This window comes from Lepus europaeus, chromosome 8, assembly GCF_033115175.1.
Source record: "Lepus europaeus isolate LE1 chromosome 8, mLepTim1.pri, whole genome shotgun sequence".
In the NCBI taxonomy this organism is placed as follows: Eukaryota; Metazoa; Chordata; class Mammalia; order Lagomorpha; family Leporidae; genus Lepus; species Lepus europaeus.
The window spans coordinates 18,150,519-18,172,952 of record NC_084834.1 but is presented as its reverse complement, the minus strand read 5'-3'; the positions used below and the strand labels follow the sequence as shown (position 1 = coordinate 18,172,952).

The 22,434-nt window shown below is 39.1% G+C and overlaps 1 protein-coding gene across 5 annotated transcripts in view; it reads right to left on the bottom strand.

Moving 5' to 3' along the window:
• The window catches only part of PSD3 (pleckstrin and Sec7 domain containing 3), a 611,013-nt gene that overhangs the window by 103,393 nt on the left and 485,186 nt on the right, over window positions 1–22,434 (bottom strand). For all 5 annotated transcript variants that reach the window (XM_062199432.1, XM_062199434.1, XM_062199435.1 and 2 more), the window contains one exon: window positions 19,327–19,520. In XM_062199432.1, coding sequence (XP_062055416.1) covers window positions 19,327–19,520 — 194 coding nt within the window. The remainder of the gene's footprint in view (window positions 1–19,326; window positions 19,521–22,434) is intronic.

Here is a 22,434-nt window from a genome sequence, read left to right as displayed (position 1 = left end):
ATAAAGTATACGGAAGATGTGTGTAGGTTATGGGTAAACATGTAATCGTTTTATATAAGGGACTTGAACATCTTGGATTTTGGCATCAAATGATCCCTCTTAGACACCAATGAACAACTGTAACACAACAGTCATTCATCCTTTTTTAAAGGAAAGGGAAAACATCTACTATCTTTCCATAAATCATTAGTGTATCTTTTTCCATTTGCAAACTTTTTTGTATTTTTAAACTTAATTACACTATGACTTTAAAATATTCCACTGCATTAATGTTACATTTTTGAATAACATAAAATACTGCTCCCCTGATATTTTCCCAGCGTGATTGGCAGACATTAGAGTAGAAAACAACAACAACCTCACTGCAACCACACATATACACACACAGAAACAAACATAAAATCACTAGTCCACTCTCCAGAAACAATCACTATCAACAATTAGATAACCTTCTAATGATTTTACTATGTACACATCTGTCATTCAACTGGGAAATTATACTTGTTACTTTTAAACTTTTCTCTTATATGCTATATATGATTGAAAAAATGTAAAAGATAACATTGTATTGCTGTATTGTGTTTTATTTAACAAGTCTTTTTTTTTTTTTTTGAAAAATTATTTATTTGAAAGAGTTATACAGAGAGAGAAGGAGGGGCAGAGACAGAGAGAGGTCTTCCATCCACTGGTTCACTCCCCAGTCAGCTACAATGGCTGGAGGTGCTCTGATCCAAAGCCAGGAGCCAGGAACTTCCTCTGGATCGCCCATGCAGGTGCTGTGGCCATCTTCTACTGCTTTCCCAGGCCATAGCAGAAAGCTAGATAGGAAGTGGTGCAGTCGGGTCTTGAACCAGCGCCAATATGGGACGCTCGCACTGCGGGCGGCGGCTTTACTGGCTATGACATAGCACGGGCCCCTTAACAAATCTCTTACTAGAGTTGAGTCATTAAGTTAAGATGAGATTCTGCAGCTAAAACAATATCTGAATTCCTTCTGTGTGCCAGGCATGTGCTAACCACCACAGCAAGCATTAGCCTCATTTGACCGCTCCCAACTGAAGTCTTCTGCAGTGTCTCCTTTCTCTGCGGGATACTCTTATCCATAATCTTTGTGCCCAAAGACTTCATGGATTTCATTTCATAATTAAGCTCTCAGCTGAATGACACCTACTCAGCTATGTCCTCTACCTTGGTCACACCCCCTACAAAAATGAATATTACTGGCACAAGCTGGTGCTTTAAAGTAGTTTTTAAAATGAATCAATGATATGTGGTTCAAAGTTCAAAATCTTTTAAAAAAATATTTATTTATTGGAAAGTCAGAGTCACACACACACACACACACACCACACACACAGATCAATCTTCTATCCACTGATTCACTTCCCTAATTACTGCAGTTGCCAGTGCTGGGATAGGTCAAAGCCAGGAGCCAGGAGCCAGGAGCCAGGAGCTTCTTCCTGGTCTCCCATGTGGGTCCAGGGGCCCAAACACTTGGGCCATCCTCCACTGCTTTCCTAGTCACATTAACAGGGAGCTGGGTCAGAAGTAGAGTAGCCAGTACTAGGCCGGCGCCATGGCTCACTTGGCTAATCCCCTGCCTGCAGTGCTGGCACCCGGGGTTCTAGTTCTGGTTGGGGCACTGGATTCTGTCCTGGTTGCTCCTCTTCCAGTCCAGCTCTCTGCTGTGGCCCGGGAGTGCAGTGGAGGATGGCCCAAGTGCTTGGGCACTGCACCTGCATGGGAGACCAAGAGGAAGCACCTGAGTCCTGGCTCCGGATTGGCACAGAGCGCCAAGCCACAGCACGCCAGCTGTAGCAGCCATTTGGGGGGTGAACCAATGGAAAGGAAGACCTTTCTTTCTCTCTGTCTCTCTCTCTCATTGTCTAACTCTGCCTGTCCAAAAAAAAAAAGTGGAGCAGCCAGTACTCAAACTGGTGCCCACATGGGAGGCGGGCATCGCATGTGGCAGCTTAACCAACTACACCACAACACTGGCCCCTCAAAATTTAAAATCTTGAGTCAGTACTATCTAGTAATAACATTTTTGTGCACAGATTTTTATCATCATGATTACTTTCATTAGGAAGGTGGTTTCATGTTCCACATTTTCAGTTATCCATGGTCACCTGCAATCTGAAAATATTTAATGGAAAATTCCAGAAGCAATAAATGTTTCAAAGGTTATTTGTTTGAAAGGCTGGGTGGGGGAGTGGGGTGGGACAGAAAAGAGATAGGGAGACAGAGATCTCTCTCTTGGTGGTTCATTTTCCAAATGCTCACAACAGTTGGGGTGACTCTCCCAAACCAGGAATCCATAACTTATGAGCCTCCCAGGTGGGTGACTGGGGGTGGGGGGAGGGACTAGGTACTGGAGCCATCACTGGCTGCCTCCCATGCAGGGCATTAGCAGGAAGCTGGAATCAGGAGTTGAGCCTTGATTCAAACTCATGCACTCAGATATGGGATGCAGGTATCCCAAGCAATATCTTAATCACTATGCCAAATGCCCACTCCTGTAAGTTTTAATTACATGATGCAATGTTACCCATCCCACTTTGTCCCTTGCAGGGCATGAATCATCTTTTTGTCTGCCATGCCCACACTGTATATGCTACCTGCCCATTAGTCGCTGAGCAGCAACAGCTGTCTCAGTTAATCACAACAACTGTCGCAGTATTGCAGTTCTTGCCTGCAAGTCACCCTTAGGTTACTCAATAATGGCCCCAACTCACAAGAGTGGTACTGTTGGTAACGGGAATATGCCAAAAGGAAGCCATTACGTACTTTCTTTAAATGAAAAGGTGAAAGTTCTTGAGCTAAGGAAAGAACAAACAAAACTATGATGAGGTAGCTAAGAATGAATCTCTTATTTGTGAAGTGGTGAAGAACAGAAAAGAAATTTGTGCTAGTTTTATGGTCACATTTCAGTCTGCAAGAGTTAGAGCCACAGTACATGACGAATGCTTAGTTAGGATTGGAAGGACACGGAAGTACTGGGTTCAGTACCACCTGTAGTTTTAGGCATCCACTGAGGATCCTGGGGCATATTCCCTGTAGTTAAGAGAAGACTTCTCAATTGCATTTTTAATTTCAAATTTTCATCAGATTACTGGAGAATTTGATATACTGTATTTAACTATCATAACAGAGACACAAAAATCACTTTATTCTTCCTTCTAAATGTTAACTAAACCTAAAAGGTAAACAGAATGAGTCAAGAACAAAATTAGAATTTCTAAAAATCAGATACACCGAAAACTCTGCATTCCTGTTTCAGAAGGAAATGTGTCAGAGATTTGGAACACTGATGTATTGGGGAGCTGAAAGATTGGCAATTTCTATCCCACTGTTCCTTGTCAAAAGCATCGCTTCTAAGGAGAATGGTGGGTGGCACTTATAACTAACTTAATGCAGGAAAAGGGTGGATTTTAAGTCAAAGATATGAGCTATCAAAACAGAACTTAAAAACCTAAAACATATTTTTGAAATCTCGATGGAAAATTGTGAAGGGACTTTCCCCATGTAAACCAGATAAAAATCCATCAATATCAGACGGTCATACGACAAATGACTCATTCACACAGCTGCCCCTCTGTGCCGCTCTTAACCTTGCCTGAAGAGCACCCCCCTTGCATCCTGCACCCACTGTCATAAAGCAGCAAAGTACTAAGGGGAGGGAAGATCTCAGCCCGTTTCTAAAATAATTACTTTGCTTTTCCGCCACATAAGGAGTCTTTCTCTAACAGGAGGAGACAACTGTCTTATGGAAAAAAACCATTCCATTTTTATTATTGCTTAATTATAGTGTCGTTGTTCCCAATGTTACACAATAGCAAGGAATTCTGCTTGCATTGCCATTATAAACTCTATTTTCAGTATGTGTGACTCAGACTAACATCTACTCTCTCAAATTTGACGTGTGAGACTAAATTCCCTGTGAAGCGAGAGACCCTCTCAAACCGTCTCTAGGAGCTACACAGCACGTCTCACACCTAAAGCATTTAAAACAAGATTCACGAGACATACCACAGGAGTTCCAATAGCCTTACACAGCAATTAGTATCTCAGTATTTTAAATCAGACAGTTAGGTAAGATGACTGAAGAATCTGTGATGGAAATACAATGTGATCCTAACATTATAAAGTTATTAAAGTGTTATGCACACAAAATTAGCCTCTGGTTTTACTCCTTCCCAATGCCTCCGGTCCCATTTTCCAAAAGAACCTATATTTTTTAACATTTGAGCAATTTTTCCTGACAGTTAATTACCATCACTCCCATAAACAATGTTCTTCTACCACTGTGCTGTAATATGTTGTGAACAATCGCTACTGATTTTCTGCTGTGCTGAAGATTTTGTAAACTTAACCCCACTCTGTCCTACTTTCCCGATATATCTGTATCTACTTTGTTGCTGTAGTTTTATTGATTACCTCTGAAAACATTTTTGTCTTTTCTTTTTGGTAAAGATTCTTCCCCCAGCTTACTTACGTATTATTGATAAATAAAATTACATATTTATAATGTACAATTTGATGTTTGACACCAAATTTCACATTGTAGCAATTACCACAATCAAGTTAACACACCCTTCCCCTTACAGAATTACCTTTTTCTCACTTACTTATTGAGAGTAAATAACCGCCCACATTATTTTCACGTCTCCCCTGTGCAGGTAGTATCTTTTCACTTCGTCTCTGTAAGACGGGCATAGCTGCTGCCTCTGTGTCCTTTGGTTTCCCTCTCCACTTTCACATCTCAAGTTTCTTTCACCTGGACTCTTACAAGGTCAAGTTGGACAATATTTATATTCTACCATAGAATGGTAATTAAATCTTCCACATTTGTAAGTGGAAACAACCAAAATTCTATGATTGTGGTATAGTCATTAAACATTAGTTGGCAATCACAGATTTTCTTTGTTGGTACTAATTTTTGTCTTCTGGTTTTCTAATCGTTATTTTTATTCTGCATATTTCAAACAAAATCCCTCATTTTTCCAAATTTTCCATGCTATTAGCTATTTCACTGAACTTTAAAAGATTTGGTATGAAACAATTATGATATCACATGTTATCATGAAAAATAGAGTATATGTACCACCACTCACAAAATAAATAATCACTGCAGTTATTGCAGTTGGACTGCTGGGTATTCCTCATTGACTGTACATTCTCCCCCCACCAGAGGCAGCTCCCATTCCGTGTTTCATTATTAATACATAGGAATGAATGTACTGCAGCTGGCATTGTGGCACAGAAGGCTAAGCCTTCTGCCTGCAGTCAGCATCCCAAATGGGCATCAGTTGGAGTCCTGGCTGCTCTGCTTCAGAACCAGATCCCTGGTAATGAACCTGGGAAAAGCAGTGGAGGACGGCCCAAGTGCTTGGGCCCCTACTCCCACGTGGGAGACCCAGAGGAAGCTCCTGGCTCCTGGCCAGCCTGACCTAGCCCGGCCATGGCAGCCATTTGCAGAGTGAACCAGTGGATGGAAGCGCTCTCACGCACTCTCTCTCTCTCCCCTTCTCTATTTCTCTGTCATTAGAAAAAAAGGAATGAATGTATTATTCCCACTATAAACAGTATTGTTTTACATGCTTTAGAATGTTGTCATATGTGTGCGTTCTTCTGCAAGTGGTTCTTTCCATTCAATATCACCGCAGAGAGAATCACAAGAGAGGACAGAGGGAAATCTTCAGTAAAGAGGTAACAGGAACTCTGAGCAGCACCGAGACCCAGGAAGCCTGCAGAGAGAGGAGCAAAGCACACCACAGGTCCTACGTAGCTCCCTGGTCGGGAAGACTCCACCTTCTGAGAAAAGCCAACTGGAAAGCTGTGACTGAGTATCATCACTACTGACCAGCACCAGCCCTAACTACAGGAGGATCCCATCGTCCTCCGTGGCTGTAAGTACAAGCTAGAAAGTTTACTGGGGTCTGAGCAACCACCTTGCTCCTAAAAAGGAACCCACACTGCATACCACCACCACCCTCCACCCCTATAAGGCAGATGTGATTTGCTGTTGCAAAGCTGCTAGTGAACTCCATTTTGTCTTAGGGGACAGCAGACAGCCCTTTCTACCAAAGGAGGGAAAAAACAACAACAACCAAGAGCTTCAATAACAGAATAAACCAAACAGAAGAATTCTGATACTGAAGACAAGACTTTTGAAATAACCTAGTCAGATAAAAAGAATCTAAAAAGTCTACTATATAGGGGATACAGTTAAGCAAACAAATATTCACCTTGTAGGAAGACCTGAAGGAGAAGAGAAGTAAAAGACATTGAGAATCTATTTAATGAAATAATACTAAAAATTTTCCCAGATCCTGGCAGAAACATGGACATCTGGATATAAGAAGCTCAAAGGATGCCAACCTGACTCAACTGAAAAAGGCTCTCTTCAAGGAGCATCATAGTCATATTGTCAAAAGGACAAGGAGAGAATCTTAAGGACAAGGAAAGAAAAATGTAAAGTCAAATACAAAGGAAAACCCATTGGACTAACAGCACGCTTCTCAGCAGAAACATTATAGGGCAAAAGAGAATGAGATGAAATATTCAAGGTTTTGGGGGGAAAAAACAAACCTCTAATCAAATATACTATATCCAGCAAATCTATCTTTTAGAAATGAGATACAAAATATTTCCCAAATAAGCAAAATCAGAAATAATTCATCACCACCAGAGTTCTACATTAGTTACCAAAGGATCATAATCAGCATCATGAAAAGACACAACACTACAAATTTCCTAACAAAGCAGGTATGCAAAAGATAAAGAGCAGAAAATCCAACCTTATGATAACACAAATCTACAGAAGCACACAAAACTAATAACAGGGGTGGGAAGAAGCAGAGACTAGATAAAACAATAAGTAACCAAAAATGACAGGTTCATTCTTATCTATCAATATTATTATCAATAAGAATGTAAATGAACTAAACTACCCACTCAAAAAGATAACAAGTTAGCTGAATGTCTAAAAAAACAAGACCCAACTACATACAATATAAACCTCACTTCATAGGTAAAGATACACATAGACTAAAATGGAAGGGTTGAGAAAAGACGTACCATGGAAATAGAAATTAAAAACAAGCAAAAAATATACATATATCAAATAAAACAAGCTTTACATGAAAAACTGTTAAGACAAAGATATACTAGAGTTGAACCATAATAAAGAGCAAAGAGATCCAACAGACATTTACAAAACATTTTATCCAACAGCTATAGAGTACACATTCTTCTCATTAGCACATGGCATATCTTCCAGGACAGGTTTATGGTATATCAGGCCATAAACAAAATCTTAGTAAATTTTTTAAAAGCTGAAATTTTATTATGTATCTTCTAGGAGCACAAAGGAATAAAACTGAAATTAACAACAACAGAAAATTTACAAACACATGGGAATGGAGCAACATGCTCCTGAATGACCAACAGATCGCTGAAGAAATTAAAAAGTAGATAACAAAATTATTGAAAAAGCCCAGTACCAGATGGCTTCATTGTTCAATTTTCCCAATATTTAAGTAAGAATTAACACCAATCTTTCTTAAATTATTTCAAAGACTAGAACAAGAGGGAATTCTACCAAATTCATTCTATGAGGCCAGCATTAGCTTGATATCAAATCAGAAAAGGACACAACAAAAAAAAAGAAAGCTATGGGCCAATAACCTTGATGAACATTGATGTAAAAATCTTCAAAAAGCTAGCAAATTGAACCCAACGGCAAAAGGTTATTTGCCATCATCAACTGGGAATCATCCCAGGGATGCAACACACAAAAATCAACAAACATGATGTACCACATCGACAGAATAAAGGATAAGAATCATATGACCATCTCAATAGATGAAGAAAAGACATCTGATAGAATTCAATGCCATTCTTTACAAAAACTCTGACCATGTTAGGAATACAAAGAATATATCTCAATATAATAAATGTCATGTATGACATGCCAGCAGCTAACATCATAATAAATGGGGAAAATGAAAGAAACAGAATAGTACAGAAGTGGAAAGATATCCATGTTCATGGATTGGAATAGACAATATCATTAAAACATGCATACTACCCAAAATAACTTACAGATTCAGTAAAACACACATCAAAATTCCAATGATATTTTTCATAGAACTAAAAAATATTATACTAAAATTTGTATGGAACCACAAAAGACCGTGAAGGGCAGTAAGGATCTTATACAAAAAGAACAAAGAAGAGGCATTATACTATCTAACTTTATATTTCAAAGCTACAGCAATTAAAAAGCATGGTATTAGCATAAAGAGGCCTATGGAATAAAATAGATTCCCTAGAAGTAAACTCACACATTTATATCCCATTGATCTTTGACAAAGATGCTAACATGCACTGGAAAAAGGATATTCTTTTTAATAAATAGTGCTGGGAAAACTGGATATCCACATGCAGAAGACTGAAATTAGACCCCTATCACTCCTCATTTAAAAAAAAAAACAAACAAAACAAATAAACAAAAAAAACTCTAATGGATTAAATACCTAAAGGAGAGACTGTAAACCTTGAAACTATTAGAAAAACACATTACAAGACATTGGAATGGGCAAGGAGTTTCTAGATCAGACCCCAAAAGGATAGAAAATTAAAGCAAAAGTGAACAAATGAAATTTCATCTAATTAAAGCAAAGGAAACAATCAATAGGCCGGTGCCAAGGCTCACTAGGCTAATCCTCTGCCTGCGGCACCAACACCCCGGGTTCTAGTCCCGGTCGGGGCGTCAGATTTTGTCCTGGTTGCTCCTCTTCCAGGCCAGCTCTCTGCTGTGGCCCGGGAAGGCAGTGAAGGATGGCTCAAGTGCTTGGGCCCTGCACCTGCATGGGAGACCAAGAGGAAGCACCTGGCTCCTGGCTTCGGATGGGGCGCAGTATGCTGGCCTAGCGGCCATTAGGGGAGTGAACCAATGGAAGGAAGACCTTTCTCTCTGTCTCTCTCTCACTGTCTAACTCTGCCTGTCAAAAAATATAAATTAAAAATTAAAAAAAGAAACAATCAGTAGAGCATAGAGAAAACCTACAGATTGGAAGAAAATATTTGCAAGATATACGTAAACTGCTTGACAAGAGGTTAATATATAGACTATACATGGAAACTGAAACAACTCAATATCCAGAAATTAATGCAACTCAAAAATGGGAGGTCTAAACAGACATTTCTCAAAGGAAGAAACAAAACTGGCCAACAGGTATGTGAAATAATGCTCCACATCACTAATCAGGGAAGTGCAAATCAAAACCACAGTGAGATATCATCTCGCTCCAGTGACATGGGCTTTCATCAGAAAGACAAAAGATAACAAGTGCTGGCAAGGATACACAGGAAAGGAAACCTTACACACTGTAGGTGGGAATGTAAGTTAGTACTTTCATTGAGGAAAACAGTATGGAGGTTCCTCATAGAACAAAACTACCACATGATCCAGTAATCCCACTCCTGCGGATATATCCAAGGGAAATGAAATCCACCTGTAGAAGAGACATCTGTACTCCCATGTCTATTACAGCACTATTCACAATGGCTGGGAAACAGAGACAACCCAAGTGTCCATCCACTTAGGATGGATAAATAAAGACAACGCACCCCATATACACTGTAGAACACTAGTCAGCCACAGAGGGATGATATTTTATCATCTGCATCAACATGGATGGAACTGGGGGGCATTATGCTAAGTAAAATAAGCCAAGCATGTCAAGACACATTATCACAGGGTCTCACTCATAAGTAGAATCTACATCAGAGATGATCTCATGGAAGCTAAACACACAATCTCAGAGCCAAGTTATTACAGCCGCCACCTGCAACTCGGCATCTCATATTGGAGCAGCACTTCAAGTCCTGGCTGCTCCATTTCTGATCCAGCTGCCTGCTAATGTACCTCAGAAAGCACTGGGAAATTGCCCAAGTACTTGGACCCATGTGGGGAGACCTGGATAGAGTTTTGGGCTACTGGCTTTGGCCTGAATCAGCCCTGGCTATTGTGGCCATTTGGAGAATGAACTAATAGATCCAAGATCTCTGTTTCTCCTTTTCTTTCTCTGTAACTCTGCCCTTTAAATGAATGACTGACTGACTGAATGAATAATTTTTAACATATAAAATGATGGCTAGCAGAGGCTGAGTAGGAAGTGGGGAGAGAGGGATGAGGAAAGGTTGATATACAGGTGCTAGCTTATACAGTTAGATAGGAGTAAGAGGGTCTTGGGTTCCTATCCAACAGTAGGGTGATTATAAATAATGTTAACATACTGTATATTTCTCTGCCTTTTTTAAACCTAGAATATAGGATACTGGTTGCTTTCTCTATAAAGTAATGGTAAATGCTTGAAAGGAAAAACATATTTACCTTGATTAAATATCATACAGGTAACAAAACAGCCCACAGTACAACATAAATATGCATAATTTTGATATGTCTGCTAAAGATTTTTTTTAAGATTGATTTTTATTTATTTGAAGGATAGAGTTACAGAGAGCTATAGAGACAGAGAAAGAGGTCTTCCATCCACTGGTTCACTCCCCAGATGGCTGCAACGGCTGGAGCTGTGCCTACCCGAAACCAGGAGCCAGGAGCTTCCTCCGGGTCTCCTGCATGAGTGCAATGGCCCAAGGATTTGGGCCATCCTCTACTGCTACCCCAGGCCATAGGAAAGAGCTGGATGGGAAGCGGAGCAGCCGGGACTAGAACCAGCACCCATATGGGATACTGGCGCTTCAGGCCAGGGCGTTAACCCACTGTGCCACAGTGCCGCACCCTGCTAAAATTTTTAATTCAAAATAAAACTCAGGGTCAGCATTGTGCCCTAGCAGGTAAAGCCACTGCTTGCGATGCTGGCATCCCTTATGGATGCCAGTTCCAGTCTTGGCTGGCCTGCTAATGACCTTGGAAAGCAGTGGAGGACAGCCCAAATCCTTAGGCCCCTGCTCCCATGTGGGAGACCTGGAAAACGCTCCTGGCTCCTGGCTTCAGTCTGGGCCAGACCTGGCCATTATGGCCATTTGGAGAGTGAACCAGAGGATGTAAGATATCTCCCTCTCTCTGTCTTTCCTTTTCCCTCTCTCTGTAACTGTGCCTTTCAAATAAATAAAACGAATCTTTTTAAAAAATAACTCAAAACCCTCTTCTTGAAAAAACGATAAGAATATAACAACTCAAAAACTCAACAATAACAACAACAAAACAACCAATGCAGTTAAGAAATGGGCAAAGGACTTGAAAAGAGAGTTCTCAAAAGAAGAAATACAAATGGACAACAAATACATGAAAAAATGTTGAATATCACTAGTCATCAGGCAGATGCAAATCAAAATCACAATATTTTACCTTACCCCGTCATAATGGCTACTATAAAAAAGATAGAATAACAAATGTGGCGAAAGGGGAACTCTTGTAACACTGTTGGTGGGAATGTAAATTAGTACAGCCACTGTCAAAAACAGTATGAAGATTTCCTAAAAAACAGCAGATGGAACTTTCATATGATCCAGCAATCCCACTACCCAAAAAAACATGAAATACTTGCTTCGAAGAGATTATTCACTACAGGCAAAATATGGACTCAACCTAGATGTACATCATCAGCTGCATGGACAAAGAAAATATGTATCAAGTGGAATATTATTCAGCCTTAAAACAGACTGAAATCCTGTGATTTATAGTACAATGGATGACCCGGAGGTCATCATATTAAGTGAAATAAACCAGACACAGAAAGACAAATATCACATATTTTCCTTCATATGTGAAAAATTAAGAAAATATGAACACAGAATATGATTACTAGATGTTTGGAGGGCTAGGGGGTTACAGGGAGTTTAGATATTAGATACCAAATCAGAGTCATAGCAAAGGAGTAAGTTGCTAATGTTATACAACATAGTGGGGGGAGAATACAGTTCGCAATAATCTCGATAACCTAGTGTACATTGTATGAACAGAAAAAAGAAGCCTGAGTCTCCGACCATAAACCAAAGGAGAAATGTTGATTGCCCCGTTTCATTCAGTAACACAGTATGCCTGTATTGAAATTTCACAGTACACAATTACTGGTAAAACACTGTTTTAGAAAAGAGCAATCTTGTTATCTGTGAAATAGGGACAATATCAAAGGACAGAGATTCCATGAGTAATGCATGATGTGCTTACAATAAAGCTCTAACACTGAATAATTAGCACTATTATCATTTAGAACACCAATATTTTGGGAACATTGTTTCTAGTCATTTTTTTGATTTCCACAAGGAACTTATATTAGATACACTAAATTTACAATTCCACCTGAAAAAAAAAAAACCCACAAGATTCATTTTTCCCCTACATTTGGCTTTTCAAAGCTTTCTCTAAATGTCAAATTTAATGGCTCTGGTAAACACATATATTTTTGTGAGAAATAAAACACTTGATTTTTTTTTAGTTATGATTTATCATCTAGAGATAGAATTTCTGAACTGAGCTTATCTTTAAAAGGCAAAAAAAGGAAGAAAACCTCCAATGTTTTATAAAAATGTTAAATCCATCCCTGAGTAGTTATAGATACATTATGACCAAATGAGTCCTCAGAGTTGATTAAAAACAACAAGATACCAAGTGGTTCCTTCAAGTTAATCTTTGTAAGAAAATAATCTCTCCATAAAACTTTGACTCAAATCTTCATTTATTAAATGCTTTTAGTACAGGGGCTGATGTTGTGGTACAGTATATCATATTGGAGTGCCAATTCAAGTCCTGGTTGCTCTCTGCTATAGCAGACGATGGCCAAGGGTTGGCCCCCAGCCTCATGTGGAAGACCTGGATGTTGTCTGCCTTTGGTCTGGCCCAGTTCTGCCTGTTGAGGTCATTTGGGGAGTGAGCCAGTGGACAGAGAACCCTTTTTTTTCTCTCTATGTCTCTTGTGAGCATCTGTCTCTGTCCTTCTGCCTTTTAAATTAAAAAAAAGTCTTAAAAAAATAAAAACTGGTACTATAATTTGTAATCACAGTATCTGGCTGTATATATATATGTACATATATACAAATGTACATATATACAAATGTAATATAACTGCAGTTATACTAATCATGCTGAATCAAGAGAAATATGTTCAAAAAGTATCATCATGCAGCGTCCTCAAAATTGCTTGGAATTCCCATTCCAGGAAAACCTCATTGCTGTTTTGATTTTTTCTAATGTGTTAGATTTGTACTGAAAATGAAATGTGGTATATTTCATAGCATATTAGCTATGAATCCTAATATAAACATATCTAAAATGTGCTTATTGTAACTATTTTATCAAGACTGAACAGTCCATGCCTTCTGGGACATTTCTGAGAAACAGCAGCAACACTTAGATAAGCCAGTTCACCCAGACAAGGGAGAAGGAGAGATTAGGTGGGAAGGAAACACACTCCTTTCTGGACAGCCAAATACCACATCTAAACAGTTTGTGCCTAAATACGTAGCATTCCTTATCACTGCCACAGCTCAACAAATATCATATCTTGAGGACTGAGGCTGCTAGAAAGACATTTTTAAGAAAGGGGATACAGGGCCAGCACTGTGGTGCAGCGGGTTAAGCCATCACTGGGGATGCTGGCACTCCATACTGGAGTGCTGTCTTGAGTCCCAGCTGCTATGCTTCAGATCCAGTTTCCTGTTAATGTGCCTGGGAAGGTAGATGTTTGGGCCCCTGCCACTGATGCTGAAGACCTAGATGAAGCCTGGGTGAAGTTCCTGGCTCCTGGCTTCAGCCTGGCCCAGCCTGGCTGTTGCAGCTATTCAGGGAGTGAACCAGCAGATGGAAGATCTTTCAATCCCCACACCACCACCCACTGCCCCACCAATGCTCTACCTCTCAAATATTAAATAAGCAATAAATATTTTAAAAAGAGGATCAATAGTTTAGGTCTTCTTATACTCATGAAAGATTAACTGCTATAGAAATTGTTCTTCTATAATAACTAGAAAAAAAGGACCATGTAAATACAAAACAAGAGTTATTAGATACTGCACAACAGGCAGCATTACAATGTGATTCTGAATACGAAAGAACAAGTGAGTTAAGCTCAGTTTACTGCTTGGGGATTTTCTTGGCCCTGGTAATGAAAGAGGGTACCAAACAGAGCTTAGAAGTGATGTTTAAGTTGAGGATATGAATGGTGAGTTTGGTGAGGCTGAAGGGGGGCCAGATTTCTGCAGCAGATAAAAGAGAAGGGGACACTGAAGAAAGAGATAGCTCTACAGGTCTGCAGAGGAATCTCCGGATATTAGCTAGACCATCGGTCTGAACAGAAACAAAAGAAAATAACCCCCGGCATAGGGAAGAACCACAGAAAGTGAGGAATGAGCAATCTTGAGAGCTCTGACTGGGCTAGGAATAGTCTGTGGGTTCATTAGCCAGAGTGGATCGACTTTGCAATGCACAGGCCATTGGATACAGTCTGAAGAAGAGTAACGGTGCCATGTTAAAGGAACTGAGTAAGATCTAGAAGAAGGGCTGCTCTGGATCCCCTGCCAGAAAGGATAAAGGAAGTTTCTAAATAGTTTAATCTACATGTTACTTACCTCATCCAGAAGAAAAATGCAACATTTTAAAATATAGTATAACTAAATCCTGAATTTGAAAAACAGGAAAACCACAATGTCTTGTACTCAAGTAAAAATTACTAGGTATGCAAAGGAAAAGGAAGTATAATCCTTAACCAAAAGAAAAATCCATCAGTGTAACAGTTCCAGATGTGGCTGGAAGGTACAATGAAAAGGACCTTAAAACAGCTACTACAAATACCACCAATACACTCAGAACATTGAGAAAACACGAAACTGATAAGGAGAGAAATGGAGAATATAAAACAAATTAACATTGCACTTTCAAATATAAAATATTATATATTAAATGAAAAATATTGTAGTAAATTTGAAGAATAAAAACTACTAAGGTACTAAAAGGACAAAAGAGAATTACATGCACACACACATAAAATTAAACAGGCTCTGTAAAGTCTTACAATAGTATGAAGTGATGTAACACACAGGAAATGCATCTTACAAAGGGAAGTGTGTGCTTTAAGAAATAACAGTTGACAATTCTCCAAATTGGTGTGAATCCAAGAACCTCAACAAACAGCAAATGAGGAACACATAAAGAAAATCATAATAAGGCACCTAGAACAAAAATGTTGAAAATTATTGAGATAAAGAACAATCTCAAAAGCATCCAAGGGAAGAAAAGAAAAAAAAACACCCTGGGTACAGAAGAACATGGGCAAGAACAACAGCAGATTTCTTTGTTCAAAGTCATGCAGGACATAGGACAATGGAATGACATTTCAGTACAACGAAGTATTGAAAGAAAAAGAAAATCATTGCTCAAGAATTCTATATACATAGACAGAAGTTCCTAAAATCAGAGAAGAGTGCAGACCTTTTCACACTGATGGAACAAAGTACATTTCCCACCAGTAGGTACAGTGTACTACTGGCAGTTTTGTAACAAAGAAAATTAAAATGTCTGACAATAATACAAACATTAGAAGAAAAAAAAGACAAGTGTCTTTTATAAGGATCTCACACTACACACAAAGTCATATAATTTGAAAGTAGACTGGCAAGTTAAAGATGGATTCTGTAAATACCACAGCAACCCCTAAAATGAATAGAGGTATAGCTAACAAGATAATAGCAGACAGACACACACACACACACACAAATCCTAAACAAGGAATGAAAACAGAAAAAAAAATGGTATAAGGTAGCAAGATGGCAGATTTAAGGACCACTATATTAATAACTGCTATGAATCCTATCAATATAAATTTTAAAGTTAAAATGGTTCAAACAATCAAAACACAGAGACTGTGTCAGAATACAGCAATAATCCAATGATGTACTATATAAAAGAAAACAATTTTAAAGATAAAATCACAGATTAACAATGAGAAGATAGAAAAGAATGTGATATTGATGCAAAACTAAAAATAAAGCTGGAGTGGCTGTATTAATCCAGCCAAAGTAGACTTAAAAATAAGAAATTGACAAAGGAGTCAATTCCTCAAGGGGACAGAATGTATGTAGCTGGCAGGAATGCAAAATGGTACGGGCACTTCAGCAGCCTCTTCTCGAGTTAAACATGGTGCTTATTGGGTAGCTGGCACTCACACTCCCTCATTCTAATGTCACTTCTGAGCAACTCAAACATATGTGCACGCCAAAACTTGTATGTGAATATCCACAGCAGCTTTATTACAATAGCCAAAACCCAGAGACAACACACATGCCCAGTTGCTGAATGGATAGGCTACTCAAACAGGGGAGTGATGTTTCCCAATGAAAAGAGACAAAGTGATCTGTAAAAAACCATATTAACTGAGAGAAGAAAAGCACAAAACAGTCCTTGTGACTCTGTTTATTGCCCTTCTAGAAAAGGTGAAAGCATGCTATTTATTCAAAGACAGATAAGTAAGTGTCACGGGCTGGAGCAGGGGTGGGAGACATTACCTGTAAAAATCACAGTGGAACTTTTCAGGTAATGGAAACACCATTTATCTTGATTATGACATTGGTTACAAAACTGTCTATACTTTCCAAAACTCAAGATAAACACTTTAAAATTGCTGAATTTTATTTTATCTAATTATTAGAAACCACATACCTTCTTATCCTGGAAAAGTTCATTTATCTGTCCACACTAAAGTGATTTGGAAACCAAAGAAATTATAATGGGGTACCTAGGAAGAGCCTAGGAATGAAAGGTGAAATTTCTAAGCTTGTCTCAGTAACCTCAAAACACAGGAGGAAGTTCCTATAATGATAAAACAACTGACAGAACAGAAGCCTGGAGTCTGGGACCCAACTGGCACTGTCTTACCCTATCTATGGACTTCTCCCTCTGTTGATGCAGGAGCAGAGACAGAAACAGGCAGAGGCAGACCCCTTTGGAATACAGGCAGAATCTTTTAAGTTGCTAAGACAAGACAAAAAAAAAAATCCACAAAAACCCATAAAACTGAAATTGCCCTGATCAACCATAAGTTCTCACAGTATAAACGGAAGCTTTACTGGAGTTATACTGGCAGAAAAGCTTCCATCCTGCACAAGGAATCTGCAGTAAGCGAAGCAACCCTCAGGTTTTGTACCTATTCCCACACAGAACTTCTGGTGGGGAAGGGGCCCAGGACAAAGCAGACAAAAAATGTTCTCATCAGGGTGGCAGACCTTGAGGACAGTTTGGAATAGGTTAGGGAATTCAGTCAATCCACTGTTAGGAAAGAGTCAACGAAAAGATGTTCATGTGAGTTAACTTTGCCACCCTTGTCCAGCGAGACGTAGTGTCTACTTTGAATCAATGAGAACTGTTTGCTTCCCTTTGTGTTGAACTGGTACTTTAAATTGCAGTGACTCTATTTTTCTGCTCTAGTCCTTTATTTGAGATATGTCAGATATTACTAGATTTTTTATTTAGCCTCTAGATTGAAGCTTTATCCATAGCTAACTGAGAGGAATGAACACAACCGGCAAATCTTAGCCTTGGAAATGAGAGCTGCAGGTGGACACCAGCATGTGGTAAGGAAATGGGTATATCTGAGATTGTAAAGGGAAAACTGTACTGTTTAGCAAAAGCACTGTCTGAACCCAATGCATGGAGAATGGTGTGTGTGTACCCTGGAGCAAACACGTGATAGCTAGTGTTTTTTTCTGTCAAGAACACTTCCCTTCAGGGGACTCTCCTCTTGCCATGACAACTAAGTGAGGGCTGTCTCTCATAGCCCCTCTGTCCTACAAATCCTGAATACGCTAAAGTAGAAACTAGGGGAAGGGCTGATATTTGACCTAGTGGTTAGGTCAATTGTTGGGAAGCCTGTATCCCATATTAGAGTCCTTGGGTTTGAATTCTAGCTCTTCTTGATGCCAGCTTCATGCTAAGGTGCATGCTGGGAGGTGGTAAGTGATGATCCATGTAGTTGGGTCCCTGTCACCCACATAGGAAACCCAGGCTGAATTCCAAGTTCCTGGCTTTGCCTGGCCTACTCTCTGCTGGTACAGGCATTTGGGGAGTGAACTAGCAGAAGGGAGCTCTCCTATGCCCATTTCTCTCTGTTTCTCAGCTTCTCAAATGTATATGAAATATTTTTAAAAATAATTTTAAAAAGAACTTAGGGAAGAAGGAGGATCTCTTTGGTGTCAAAATTGAACACATGATTTATAGTGTTGCTAATAGCCGTGGATCCAGGTATGTATAATGGGCTCCATTCAGAAGAATGCAAAATAACGCAGAGATAGAAATGGAGAAATGTGTCTTGGTAATAATCCTTCATCTTCAGGAATGTCCTTTTTCTAAGCTAGTTTGACTGGCTGTCAGTTTCAAGGGCAATAATCAGGATGTTGTTAGAGATAATCAAGTCTTCTACAAGGCAAGCAAATAAGCAAAGGAAATGCTGTTGGAGGTATTCCTACAGAACACTGAAACATTAAGTCTGTGTCCAAGCCACTATGTTACAATGTTTCTCTTGACTGCAACTTATTTGAATATGCTAAGAAACAGTGTCAGCCACAAATGGAAACAGTGGTACTGCCCATCTCTTCATTCCAGGTCTCTGCAGGATGGTAGGGACAAATTGTGAGCATACTTAGCAAGGACCTTAGCCTGTTCAACCACATAAAATTGCTATCTCACCCTCCACAAAGATTATTCTAATCATACAAGCATACTCTATTCCTCTCCAACTTCAACCATTACTATGTTTCAGAAGATAACGTCTCACACTTCGCAGAGCGATCAGAGGCCATCACATAAGACTCTTTCAGGTCCCCAATATAGAAAACACATCCTGCCTGAGCATCTCATCAAACACCAGTCACTGTGTACGTGCTTGGGATCTCTCCCGTGTCTCTGGGACCTACACTAGTAATTTTTCACGTGTAGTAAAGTCTGTGCTTCCCCAAACCACCAGCAATGTAAACTCCATGAACACAGGGACCTTGCTCATTCTATCCACTCTTATATTTTTTGGTGCCTAGCATGTGATAGGTATTCATTATTACTTGCTGAAGCCACGGATAGATAAGTGAATGAGAGATTGGGAAATGAATAGTATGTAACTCTCTCCCATTTCTAAAGTTCTATAATTCTACTTAGAGAAGATTAGGATTTAGAAGCTTTATAAAACTGCAAGAATAGTTTGTTAAGATAACATAATTTTCTTTATTCTGGATTGTATTTCAGATCAATTTACTTTAAATTTTGAGCCTAAAGATCAAATAAATAAAATATAAAATTATAAAAGTGATGCTTACTCTTCTTTCCATCCATATCTGCATGAATTTTCCGAGCCAAGAATCCACTTTTGTACACAGCAGCATTTGGGTCATGAGGAATGTCCAAAAATGGGTTGGTGGTGCTGCCTATGCGACTGATGGTTTTGGGATGCATTCCATTAGCCTTCTCATCAGTGCCTTCTGAGGGAGACTTTTTTTTCTCTTCATCATCTCTAAAAGGGAAAAACACAAAGACTGGGTCACACACCTACCACAGTACTCAACATTTACTTAGTGTGATGAATGAACTACCTTGTTTTCTAATGGTCTATCCATTGGGACAAAAGCCACCATGATGACAACAGCCACTGTTTATTAACATTTCCTATGTGTCATATGAACCTTATTAAGTTTGATGTTGCTATCCTGTATTATAAACAATAGCACTAAGGGAATTTATATAAATAACCAAAGCCACAGACTTAGTAATTATTAGAAATAATGAAGATATGATCATAAAATCTATAAAGCCTCTACTCTTTCCATCCACTACAATGCCTTCATGGTTGTCTTCTTTCTAAATGAGTAGGGATTGTGTTGTTTTTTTTTTTTTTTGGCAGATCATTATTTTAAGTTTTGTATTTCTATAGCCACTAATACAGCACTAGGTGCAAAGAGCACAAGAAATAATTTAAGAGACTGAGCCCAATGAAGAGTGTTGAACTGTATCTGCCAAATACCAGGCTAATCTCTAAAATCAAAACCTAAGTTAAATCCACTGGAGGATTAGGATGACAGTGCCATACACAGAGCTTTGGCATCTTACAATTGGACCTTTCTAACCATCATAAAAGTGAGGGGCTCCATACTAGCCATTCAGACAACCCCTAATTGCCAAGCTCCCTTTTCTGAATCTCTGCTCCTTCAAGCACAGCAAATTTAACTCTGCAAGCATAACACACCTTAAGCTTGGAGAAGGCATAAAATAGATGGCCATACTCAGTCAATAAATAGGAAGAAAGAGCTATAGAAAGTTTGCAAGGTCTAACATACTGCTGGAAAAAATAGGATGAAAGCATTTGACTTATCTCAGATGTTTCAATTTCCTCACTTGCCTCTGGTTTCACTGCTCATTCAACTTTGATTACTGAAGCTTTTTATTAAAACTTCAACCAAAATAACTATCACATAAGGTCATTGTTGCGCTGTGGCAGGTTAAAACTGTTGCCTACAGTGTTGGCATCCCATATGGGCACCAGTTTGAGTCTCTCAAATAGAGAAAGTTCATCACACTGATGAACTCCTGAAATATTTGCAACAAGTGGGACTGAGCAAGGCTGAAATTGTGAGCTGGGAATGCAATCCAGGCCTCCCATGTGGATGGCAGGGACCTAACTACTTGAGCCAACACCTATTGTCTCCCATGGTCTGCATGAGCAGGAAGTCAGAATTGGAAGCAGAGCCTGGACTCAAATCCAGGTACTCTGAAATGGGATACAAGGGTCTCAACTGATGTCTTAATTACTAGGCCAAAATGCTCACCCCTCCACCAATAATTTATAAGTAACTGGAAGATACATGAAAAGAAACTCTTAAACATTAATATTTTACTTCTATTTTGAAATAATTTTAGAGTTGTAAATACAGTACATAATTTCCACATGCTCAGCTTCTCTTAATGTTAGTATCTTATGTAAGTACAGTAAAATTTTCAGAACTAAAAAGTTAACAATATAATACTATGAATTAAACTGCATGATGTATTGAGATTTCAGCCTTTCTGTCATTACCTTTTTTTCCTGCTGCAGGAAACTGTGAATGAATCCACACTACATTATAATGTCCTATCTCCTTTGTCTCTTCTAATCTGTAACAGTACTGCAGTCTTCTTTATGACCTTCACACTTTGAGAAACAACAGTTACCCTGTAGACCGTGCTATTAATTTAGATCTGTCTGATGTTTTCTCATGATCACAGGGCTTTGCATTTTTGGGGAAGGGTTCCACTTAGGAGATGCGCCCTGCTTGGTGCACCAGATCCAGAGAGTACAGGTTTTGTTACTGGTGAGATTAACCAGAGTCACTTGGGTAAAGAAGTACCTGATAGGATTCTCTATTTAAAGTTACTAAGCTGGGGGCCGGCACTGTGGCATAGTGGGTAAAGCTGCCACCTGCAGTGCCGGCATCCATATGGGCGATATGCAAGTCCCAATTGCTCCACTTCTGATCCAGCTCTGCTATGGTCTGGGAAAACAGTAGAAGATGGCCTAAGCCCTTGGGCCCCTGTGCCCACGTGAAGAAGTTCCAGGTTCCTGACTTTGGATTGGCCCAGCTCTGGCTATTGTGGCCAACTGGGGAGTGAACTAGCAGATGGAAGATGTCTCTCTTTCTTTACCTCTATAAATCTGCCTTTCCAATAAATAAATGAATCTTTAAAAAAAATAAAGTTACTAAGTTACTATTTTCCTTTGTAAATGTTTTTGTGGAGATATTTTTAAACCTTGTAAATACCCTGCTTTTCCTTTACATTTATTTAATTACTTGAAAGGCAGAAAGAGACACACAGAGGGAGACAGCTCCCATGTACTGTTTTATTCCTCAAAAGCTACAAAGTTGAGAGCTGGGAAGTCCATCACAGCTCCCACAAAGCTGTCAGGGACACAACTACTTGACTGAGTTCAACATCACCTGCTGCCTTCCAGAGTCTGTACTGGCAGGAAGCTGGAATCAGGAATCAGAGCCAGGAATGAAACTTGGGTACTCCAAGATGGGATGTGGGGTATCTTAACCATTAGGGCAAATATCTGCCCTCTCCTTTGCCTTTTGTCCACTAAGTTTAGCATTCATTAGTGGAACTTCTCCATGACAATTTTTATTTTCATTATTTAAAAATCCCTCACTTATTCTGCATTCCTTAATTAGAATTATTCTGTAAGCATGAGTATGGACCCGTGGAATTTTTTTTTAAACACTATATTATAATCGAATACATGAGTTATATCCATAAAAGAGCACAGACAAAATATATGGCTGCTTCCAAAACAATTTCAATTGTTTTAAAAATTGTAAGTCCAGAGTAAAAATAATAGTAAATTCTAGGGAATATTTTTTCCTCCATGATCACAAAGAAAGTATTTTTCCCTCATT